This window comes from Dipodomys ordii, unplaced genomic scaffold (genome assembly GCF_000151885.1).
Source record: "Dipodomys ordii isolate 6190 unplaced genomic scaffold, Dord_2.0 Scaffold26, whole genome shotgun sequence".
Classification (NCBI taxonomy): Eukaryota; Metazoa; Chordata; class Mammalia; order Rodentia; family Heteromyidae; genus Dipodomys; species Dipodomys ordii.
The window spans coordinates 13,279,071-13,290,327 of NW_012267242.1; the positions used below are offsets into that span (position 1 = coordinate 13,279,071).

The 11,257-nt window shown below is 45.2% G+C and overlaps 1 protein-coding gene across 1 annotated transcript; it reads left to right on the plus strand.

Moving 5' to 3' along the window:
• The first annotated feature begins 1,146 nt into the window (after window positions 1-1,146).
• On the plus strand, window positions 1,147-2,790 carry Ivl (involucrin). Its single transcript, XM_013015022.1, has one exon. The coding sequence runs from the start codon at window positions 1,147-1,149 to the stop codon at window positions 2,788-2,790; it is 1,644 nt and encodes a 547-aa protein (XP_012870476.1).
• The last annotated feature ends 8,467 nt before the right edge of the window (window positions 2,791-11,257 follow it).

An 11,257-nucleotide genomic window follows, 5' to 3' on the forward strand; every position in this document is an offset into this window, starting at 1 on the left:
GGCCAGGCAGGAGCTGCAGGGTAAAAAAAAGAAAAGGAGCCTTGAAGGGTTTGCTGCTTCAGGTACCTATGGTGAGTCAGAAAAGAGCCGGGGGAAGTGGATGAACTGGAGCAGTAAAACCAGTCCTTCACCTCCAGCCTGGTAAGGAGGGTAGGCAGGAATGGTATAAAGGGTGTCCTGGCTCAGCCTTGCACTCTATCATAAACCTCTGTCTTCATCCCTACTGTCAGTCTGGTGAGTGTGGGCTGCTGGGACCAGGGTTGGCAGGTAGTGTGGGCTATCCTTGGTAGACATGGGCATTGTTCTGGGGCTGGATTTGGTTACATTATCTTTCCTTCTGGGGGGGGGGCTCAGGTCACTGGGTGTTGTGGCACTATTTATTTGGAGAAACGCAAGCAGACCAGGATAGGAAATTCCAACTTAGAAGTATAAGACTTGAAACAACAAGCATCAATGTTCAACAACCATCCAGCTCCCCTTTTTCTCTTACCCCCAGGAATTCAGCTAAAATTAAGAAGGTCAGGAGAAAGGAAAGGGCTCTAGAGGCCTGAAGAGGCCAACCTGTTAATTTTACAGAGACAAGAATCTGAGGTCCAGTACAGCTAAGTGACTTGCCCAGAAATGCACAGCATTTCAGTAAGGAGACACAGAATATGTTAGACGACTGAGTAGGAGGCTGGTGCTATGACTTGACCTCTCAGTTCCCCTCCAGCCCAGCATACTGGCTTTTAAGGTCCCAAGGCTCCTCTAGGTTTTACTTTTCCTAAAACCTTCTCTCTTGTGGTGACATATTTCCAAAACTCATCTCTCCTTCCTAGTCAGTAGAGGTACAAGATAAGGATGTAGACAAGGACTAGACAAAAACCGAAGCTTAAATGATACCCAGTGCACCTTGCAGAATGGAGAGGTCTGTTTCTTGGCTCTTGCCTGGGAATAAGGAAATTCCCAGAAAAGCACTTCCTTGCCCCTCCTCAGTCCCACTCTTCCTTCCCTGCTGCTTCTGAGGATGACAGCCTAAAGGGGCTGAGAAAGTGCCCTGCCTAAGAGAAAGGAGTCTGTAGATTTCCATGGGTTTATCTCCTTTTCTGCCTTTAACCTGCCACTCTTACCCTTGTGCTTTCAGGTTGACCTACAACTGCCTCTAAGATGTCCCAGGAACATACACCACCAGTGACTGTCTCTTCTGTCACCAGTCAGAAATCCCTCAAGACTGTTTCTCCTCCAGCCCATATCCAGCAGGAGCAAGTAAAACAGCCAGCTCCACTATCTGCCCCATGCCAGAAGATGCCCTCCGAGCTGCCAGTGCAGGGCCTCTCAGAACTCCAGGAGAAACACACAACCCCTGGAAAGGGACAGCTGGAACAAAAGTGTGTGCAAGAGCAGCAGACCCTGGAGCCTCAGGAGGGGCATCTGAGACAGCAACAGCAGGAATTGCAGGATCAGAAGTTGCACCAGGGGCGGCAGCAGCAGCCGCCTCAGGAGCAGATGCTGCAATTGTGTCCAAAACAGCAGCAGCAGGAACCTCAGGAGCAGAAGCTGCACCTGGGTCAGCAGCAGCAGCAAGAGCCTCAGGAGCAGAAGCTACACCTGGGTCAGCAGCAGCATCAGCAAGAGCCTCAGGAGCAGAAGCTGCACCTGGGTCAGCAGCAGCAGCAAGAGCCTCAGGAGCAGAAGCTGCACCTGGGTCAGCAGCAGCAGCAGCAAGAGCCTCAGGAGCAGAAGCTGCACCTGGGTCAGCAGCAGCAGCAAGAGCCTCAGGAGCAGAAGCTGCACCTGGGTCAGCAGCAGCAGCAGCAGCAAGAGCCTCAGGAGCAGAAGCTGCACCTGGGTCAGCAGGAGCATCAGGAGCCACAGGAATTGCGCCTGGGCAAGAAGCAGGAACAAGAACCACAGAAACAGGGACCAGAGCTGGGGCAGGTGCAACAGCAAGATCCACAGAAGTTGGAGCTGCACCAGGTACAGCAGCAATATCAGAACCCGCAGGAGCAGGAACTTTACCTGGGCAGGAAGGAACAGCAGGAGCCACAGGAACAGGAACGAAACCAGGAACAGCAGCAGGACCTGCCCTCCAACCAGCAGCTGCAACAGAAGCCTCCAGAGCAAAAACTCCATCTGGGACAGGAGCAGGAGCCACAGGAGAAGGACCTGCACCTGGGTAAGAAGCATCCACAGGAGCCGCAGGAACAGAAACCGAAGCTAGGGCAGCCACACCTCAGACAACAGCAGCCACAGAAGCTGCAGGAGCCAGAACTGCACCTGGGCAAGAAGCAGGAGCGAGAGCCACAGGAAGAAGAGCAGAACCTGAAGCAGCCAGAGCTCTGCCTGAGCCAGCAGCCACCACCAGAGCCAGAGCTGCATCTGGGCAAGAAGCAGCAGCAGGAATCACCACAAGAGGAAATGAACGTGGACAAGAAGCAGCAGCACAAGTCACAGGAGCAGGAACTGAACCTGGGACATCACCAGCCACATCCTCCACAGCATGAAGACCATCAGGAAACGGAAAGCCAAGATCAGCAACGTAAGGGAAAGAAAGCACAAAAGGAGCCCCGGGAAGAGACGCGACGGCTCTTAGACCCACAACTGGATCATGAGTTAGAAAAGAGAGATGAGAAACAGGGAGAGATGAAGGAGCCATTGCTGGAGCAACAGGAGCAGCAGGAGAAGCAGCTGGAGCAATCAGAGCCTGCCCCCATCCCTGGCCAGGTTCAAGAGGCCCAGACAGTCCAACTACTGAAGGGAGAAAGTTTGCTCTCCACGGGGAAACAGGAGCAGAAGCGGGACATTCACTGACCACTCACACAGAAGTGACCATCCCCAGAGTTTCAGAGGACCTCACACTATCCCACACAAAGGAGAGAGAGGGCCACCAAGCCCATTTTCCTGAGGTTCCCTGGGTGACCTAACTCATCTGTGAACCTGCCTGACCCTGACCCTTCTTCTGTATGGCTTTGATGAGACTAGAAAAGAGAAAATGCAGACCAGCACCTGCCTCCAAGGTACCAGTTCCATTTGACCCTTAGGTAACAGAGCTTCTGCCTTGAGGCACTATGGTTGCTATAGCAACTCTGACTTCACCCCCCAGTGTTATGGATGAATCTGTGAGTATGTACAATAATACATAAAAATAAACCCTGAAAATCCTGACTGAGATCCTGTACTTCCTTTGACTTGTTCTCCTGTCTCTTATCTGTATGGATCAGGAGTTGCAGCTGACTCTTTTGCTTGGCACAAATCCAAAAGACAGACAAACATCTTGACCCTTCTTTGGTTCTGTTCCACAAACCATTTCAAATTCAGGCAAAATCAAAGAAGGCTTTGTGTCAGCACCTAAAAGCAACACACACACCAATCATGAAGAAAGGATCAATTATTCCTACTCCCGGCTGGAGGAAGAGGCCCTTCCTGCCTTAGTACAAGATTGTCCTCCGCTACCCATGCTGACTCACCCCCAGCCCTGGCAGAGCTCAACCTCACAGGTCCCATCAGGATTCAACTTTTTTCATAGGGGAGGAGACTGAGAATATGCCAAGGGGGCTTGGGTACTCCATCTGAGTTTTGGTCCCTTCCTTGGAAACATCCCCAGGTTCCCCTTTCTGTGTTTTCTCTCAGCAGATTGCCCTCATTGTTTGCAAGAGTCATGTGAACCACCTGCTAGTATGAAAAAAGAAAAAAAAAACATTTAGGAAAACAGCAAGAGGATGAAGCAGGGTGTGGAGAGGAGTCACTCCCAGTAATGGCCTCTGAGATTGTAGAAACCAAAAAAATGCTGGCCAACTTGAACTTGGAAACCAGCACAGCTCTTCCCCATACCCTGCACCCTGGTTCCCTGAAAATTGTGTGGTCTTGATCACCATCACGTATGTCAGGACTAGGAGATCTCTCCTTCCCAGGACAAGTCCTGCCTTTTAACTCTACAGTTTTCTTAGGCAGATTGTCTCAAGTTATCCAACACTGTTTTACAACAGGCATGAGGGTGTATTTGGGACATTTCTAAGTGAAGTTTCCATAGGCAAACTACATGGGTATGAACAACACGTAGACTTCCTTACTCCCCCACATACTCCATGCAATAGTCACTACATTTTGTTTTTAAGGGTCCTTTGTTCTGTGTGATAATATAAGGATGAGGTCCTTGCTGTCCACACCCTAGCAGGTGTGCCACTTAACCACAGGTGGAGTTCTCACCTGAGCTATTGCAATAGCTGGTCTCTCCAGTTCTCTATCTCCATACACCCTGTGCAGTCCACCCATCACAAGATGTTCTTAGACCATAGCATCTCTTGGGATCTTGATGGAACTTCTCATCAGTTAGATAGTAAGAAAGCAGGCTAAAGTTCTAAGTCAGCCTGAGTCAGACTAGGACAGGAAGGTTAGGGGTTGAGAAGAAGCAATCAGAGGCAGCTGGAGTTTGTGCACACCCCCTCTGAAGTCGCACACTGTGTTCCATTCCTTTTATTTTCTGCCTTTTCTGGTTTGAATTGAGTGGTGGGTTGTTTTTATTTTTTACTTCATCTTATCTGCTGTGTTAACACTTCTTAGGAGTTAGTGAGTTCCCTAGAATTTATAATATAAATTGTTCATTTTCAAATAATACTAGACAGTATCACAAGCAGTCCACACCACTCACAGTATTTTCAGTTCTTTCTTCTGCCATCCAGAACACTCGCCCAAGTGTCATAATCATCTAGTAGGTTACTATTGCTTTAAACCATTATGCTTGAGAGCTATTAAAAATAAGAAAAACAAACATGTTATTGAACCTTCATTTATTCCTTTTCTGATGATCTTTCTCCATGCAAGACTAAGTTTCTGCCCTTTTAAGTTCCTCCTCCTTTTAGTATTTCTTCTTTCCCTCCTCTTTTTTTTGGAGGGATCTAGAATGTGTGTGTGTGGGGAGGTGGGGAGGGGTTCTTCAGGGCCTTGCACTTGCTAGGCAGGTACTCTACCATTTGAACCATGTCTCCAGCTTTTTTTGATTTAGTTATTTTTGAATGGGGTCCTATGTTTACAGTCATGTTAGCCTGGACCATGATCCTTCTAAGTATACTTTATGGGAAATCTTGCTAGCCTTTTCCCTGGCCTGGCCTTGAACTATGCTGTTCCTGATCTCAGTCTCCTGAGTAGCTAGGATTATAGGCATGAGATGTCTCACCATGCTCAAGACCCAGGGAAGCTGATGGTGTAGCTCCAGTCTGAAAGTCAGTAGGCAGAAACCCTGGAGATCTGACGGTACAGATGAAATGTGAAGTTGGTCTTTTGGATAATTTCCTCTTACTTTGGGAGGCTGGACATTCTAGTGCTACTAAGATCTTCCACTGATTTGGTAAAGCCCATCCACAGCACAGAAAATAAGTCCTACCACAATCCAGAGAGTAATTCTTTTGTTCTAAGGTCACTCATTTAAATATTAACCACATCTGAAACCACTCTCCATGTCAACATCCAACATTAACCATCACAGTCATCCACCATGTCCCTCTGGTTTACGGTGAATCCTTTTGTCGTGGTTTACCAGCGACTGACCGCAAAACTCTTGGGAATGCACTTCCCTCAGCAATTGGCACATAGCAGGCCTTGGGCTTTCCTAGCAAAGCACTGGTCTTAGAGAACTGTGAGTTCAAGAACATAAAACATTGTTATGGTATTGCTAGCTTCAGACCTAAGAAAGCAGCTTCAGAAACATACCAAGTGATGGTAACTATAACATTATATCATGGCAAGAACTACTAGTGCTCTCTATTTACCACCAGTACAGTGGTTTTGTTTACTTCAGGCTGCTGATCCCTGCATCTCACAACTGGAAGCTGTTCTTGCTTAGGCTCCTTGGATTCACTCACTGAGAAGAGGGTTTCTTTGAAAATTAGTTTATTAGGGCTGTGCTTCTGAGGGAAACTAGTGAGGACCTGGGGGAAGCAGGATAGGGCAGGAGAAGAAACCTTGGTTTCCTGCTGATGCGACCAGAGAAGCTGGAGTGGAAAATACGCCTCGGAGCTGAAGTGACATGGGACCAGCGAGCTGGGTCCTCATACTCCCCAAACCAGTCAGGCATTGCTGAACAAACACATCAGAAAGACATGAAATCCCGGGAATTCAGACCTCCATCTGCATGTGGAGACACAGCAGATTCTATTGCCCAGGGGCATCCCCTTAAGAAGCATGCCAAACACGAACAAGTCAAAACAAAACCATACCCACGGCTGAGCATATGTGACAACAACTCAGGTTGAATGATTACATGGTCCGTGAAACCCACAGTGAAAACTCTTTTTGACAAGCAATAATTTCTTCCACAGAAAATCTACAAGGAAGGGGCTGGAAAGGTGGCTCAGTAGTAGAGTTCTTGCCTAGCACGCATGAAGCCCTGGGTTCGATTCCTCAGTACCACATAAGTAGAGAAAACCAGAAACATCGCTGTGGCTCGAGTGGTAAAATGCTAGGCTTGAGCAAAAGAAGCTCAGGGACAGTTCCCAGGCCCTGAGTTCAAGCCCCAGGACTAGCAAAAAAGAAAAAAGAAAATCACAAGGAAACAAAAGAAATAGACAAAGAACCTATAGATTAAAGTCACCTTAAGAGATATGTAGGTAATGTTAATAGTAATTATGAAATTTCCTTTTTCTGATTCTAGTTCAAATATGTTCATACAGTATTAATGATGATTGAGATTTGACTGATGGATTGAATGATTGGAAATTTCATAGTGAAGCAAGATGACAGATGAGTTAATTCCCTTGGGACTGCCTCCCTCTAGGCACACAACCTACCAATGAGATCTGAGAAAGTCAAATGAGAAGGCTAATTAAAAAATACAGGAAAAAAAAGGATGGGAAAAGATTAAAGAAGGCACAAGGAAATAAGTAGTTTCTGTGATTCCTTCCCTCAACTAAAAAGTACCCATCATGGAGGGAGACACCTTTCACTAAGTGAAGGGAGAAATAACACTTAAGCCCCACCCTTAGATTCCGAATCTAATTGGTAAAGCTTAGTGCCAAACAGTTAAGCTGCTGAAGCTACATTAGCTAGTTAGCCAAGGTACCACTGCCACCCCTTCCCTACCAGCCTTGGATGCCGAAGAGGAGAAGAAGATTCTACCTTCTGGAGAGCAGGACCTGAAAGCGACTACTTTTCCTTAATGTTCAGCACTGTTATCATCATGGTGAGACCCAGAAAACACAGGCCCCTGTACTCAGGACAAGATTCACAAGGCCACCTCTGGCATCAGGTGTGACAGACCCAAGTTTGGCTTGCATCACTGTTAGCCTTGGGTGAGGTATTTTGCCCCCCTATTGCATAGGTCATGGTGGCTATGAAACTCAGGTGAAATCCAACCCATTGTGAACATTGGAAGTGGAAACACGTATCTCTACCATCAATTCTCCAACCCTGAGCAAAGGAGTTGTCTCTGTACCAGTACTCACCGGTACAGCCTCTAGACCCACGCTAGGCAGATACCTATATCACTGTGAGATGAGTTCATGTTCAGCCTGCATTATTATCAGCTGCAGAGCAGGTGCTGGACCATCCCTGAGATTGCTCAGATCCTTGTGACTTTGAGACTCAGAACTGACTCAGCTTAGCATCAGCCTTGAGAACAAGGGACTGGCTTCACCAACAATCACCCCAATATTAGGTAACCTAAAAAAGAGCATGATTTCTTTTGGTGAGAAGAAGACAACGTAACACGCAAAGGCCTTTGCTTTGACACTCAGTGCCACATTGGTGGAACCTAACACTGGACATATCCTAGTAATCACAGGCTTGTCTGCATACATACAGCCCCAGTCCACTATACTTCTATTCAGCCCAGATTCTTCAATGACTGACTGCAGCACTCTTGGGCATGGGCCTCCCTCAGCAATCAGTGACTCATGCAGGCCTTGGGCTTTCTTAGCAAAGTTCTAGTCTCTGAGAACTGTGAGCTCAAGAGCATAGCATAGTGCTATAGTATTGCTAGCTGCAGGCCTGAGAAAGAAGCCTCTAGCTAGTCCATCCATCTCCCTGTCAATAGCCGGGGAGAGCTCTACCGTGTCTAATCTCAGGGTGATGGCTATAAGTGAGTCATCTGCATCTACCTTGGTTTCAAGAAGAGGCTTGTGGGGATAGAGATCTCTCTCTAGATTCTTTCTGATATCATGTCGAACAATACATCAATTTTAAATCTGAGTCTACCCTGGGCTTTTATTACCACTTACTATTGAAACGCTTGTCACATATCAAAAGACTTGCATTTCAGCACACCTGAAGTTGTAGTATCATCTAGTGCTGAAATAGTGGAAGGGATCCAGTCACGGAGAAAATAAGCAGCCTGCTTGGAATCTATGGAGACAAGCATGAACAAATCCACATTACAGAACTGGAATAAATACCTAATCCCTGAATACATAGAGTATCTCACATGTAATTAGTATGAGGAAAGGTATTTCTCTCATTGTGTTTTTCAACTCAAGGATTTCTTTTCTATTCTTTTTAAGTTGCTTCCACATCTGGAATTTTCTTAAAATATCAGACTATTTTTCTGTATTAAAATTTTAAACTATTTAAAAAATATCTGTTCTCACAAATAAAATAAAATAAAATTTAAAAAAAATTAATTACAAAAAAAATAAAAAAATATCTGTTCATATTTATTACCATCTGGTCAGTTCTTGGTTTTCTTATTCTTTGTGCAGTGCCAGAGATCAAACCCAGGTCCTCAAGTATGCCAGTCAACTCCTCTACCACTGAACCACACTCTAGCTCTGGTCCTGCAATTTACTTTTACTATTAGGAATTTTTAAAATTACAGTTTATTTTATTTTATCTTTGTAATTTATAGTCTTCAAATGATTTCTGGACACCTAATGGCATGTAACATGATCTGCATGTTGGAAGAGCAGGTATTTATTACAGTCTTCACAACTCAGCTTTGTAAGCACATTTCGAGAGAAATGTTCCTTGAGTCTGTAGTCATCCCTCTATTTTGGCTCTAGATGATACCCTGTGCCCGTTTTCCTTAGCCAGTCTGCTGGTAGGTTGTCATAATTTTACATTAGAAGGCTATCCACACCCAGGTCTGTCCTCCATTTTTATAGGATGTGTTGCTCAATGTGATCTGGAAGAGAACTATTATAGGTAGTATTCTGTCCCCCTCAAGCTTCGTCTCTGAAGCTAAGCTATTTTCCTGACACCTTGTCTATCACAAGCAGTCAGAAACCACAAGATTTTGCCCAGAACCTGTGAAATCACTATGAAAGGAGCAGTTCTAATCTCCTATCTCACACGTAATGGCTTCCAGTGCCACAATTCTCTGTGCCATAAGCCCACAATAGCATGAGATAGGACAAAAGCCTTACTGGTATTGGTTGCCTATTTCTAATGTGGATTTTTAGCTCAAGATGACTGCAGTTACTTGTAGCTCATTTAATCCTATAAATATGAAATAATAAAGGATACACAAAATGTATCTGCTAGGAAATCCTAGCTGATTTTAATTGGCTAATTAGGCAAAGTAAACTATGTATTTTGGAAAACAAGGAAGCCTTAACAAGATGACTACAAGATTGGCTTCTGATTTATGAATCTGGGGGATTTTACTGGTACAAATGAATGAGAGTGTAATTAGTAGGTTTGTCGATGGCAGATGGCCCACCGCTGGTAAAGACTAGCAAAAGGAACTCTATTCAAGTTTTTTGTGATCCTTTCTGCCCTCTAGTGTCCTGATGTAGAATTGCAGGACTGAAATAGAATGTCTCTACCCAAGCAAGTGTTTTCACACAAAGCTTGATTATCTAGGTTTGTGTGAGAAACTTCCAAGGGCATGGTGATGCAGTGGTCCCTTAAGGAATCGGAATAAGCAAAAGTAAAGATAAATGCACAAATGACTCTCCTAACAATAACTTTCTGCCATTAGTGTAATGTCACAATTTTTCTACACTATATGACCTTCCTAGTATAACAACCCTGTGAAGTATAAGAATTATCCCCATTTGAGGTATGAATACTCTGAGGATCAGAGGAGACAAGTCACTCACTCAAGGCAACTCAGAAAGCCACTGAAATTTTATCCCAGTGGTGTCTGAGTCCAGATATTATGTCCATAGCAAATACTTTGAGGTCTCAAGGGCTTGAAAATCCAACAGAGACAATTTGCTCTCCCAGGGTCTTCCTCAAGGAGATGACCCATATGTATGGGGCTTGGAAGAAGAGATACCAGTGACTGGATACCAAAAAAAAGCATCCCAGGGCGAACCATCTGAGCAAAGACCTAGTTGTGGGGAATCCTATGGACATGACCAGAATAGGGACTTTCATTTAGCTGACAGAGTGGAGAAATGTGGGAAGCTGACAGAGACGACATGGGAATGCCGACAGCCTTAATACCATGTGGACCCACAGTGCTCTTCTGTACAGCCCCTGTGCGGGCTGAGGAGCTGATAATGAAATTAGGTGTATTTGGAGGTACATATGGGAAGACAGAATCTGCTAGCTATAAGAGAACTCTTACAGTATCACATTGAAGCCTCGGCATGTACAGAAACATTGAGGGGAGGATGAAGATCAAATTAAGAAGCCCAGTGGAGCAAATCTGAGGGTCAGGTTCTTCTATGGAGATGGGAATCAATTCCTGCAGGAAGAAACTTCCTGGCCTCTAGCCACCATCTCTTTTGTACCTCCATCGGAGTTTAAGGTCAAATGGCTCAGATGGCAGAAAGCCATTGCTATAGAAAAGCCATGATGTATAACAAACTGCCTTTATCATCAGTCAGGAAGCAAATCACTCCTGCTCTACAAAATATTATTTTCTTGCTGGGTACTTGTGGTTCACAGCTGTAATCCTACCTACTCAGAAGTTGAGATCTGAGGTTGCGGTTCAAAGCCAGTCTGGGCAGAAAAGTCCCTGTGAGACTCTTATCTCCAATTAGCTTCTCAAAAACCAGGAGTGGCATTGTGGCTCACATGGTAGAGTGCTAGCCTTGACACAAAGAGGCTCAGGAACAGCACCCAGTCCCTGAGTTCAAGCCCCACAGCTGACAAAAAAAATATTGTTTTCATTCTGGCTAAATTTACGATACAATTTTAGAATTAAAATACATACACAATTCCCTTTATCAGGTTCTAAAAAGAATCCAAGGTGAAGAAGATGAGGCATTTGGCCCTTGCCTCAATTCAACTCAAAGTCTAAAAACAGTCAAAAGTGAACTTTCTTTTTTTTTTTTTGTCGGTCATGGGGCTTGAACTCTGGGCCTGGGCTCTGTCCTTCAGCTCTTCAGCTCAAAGCGAG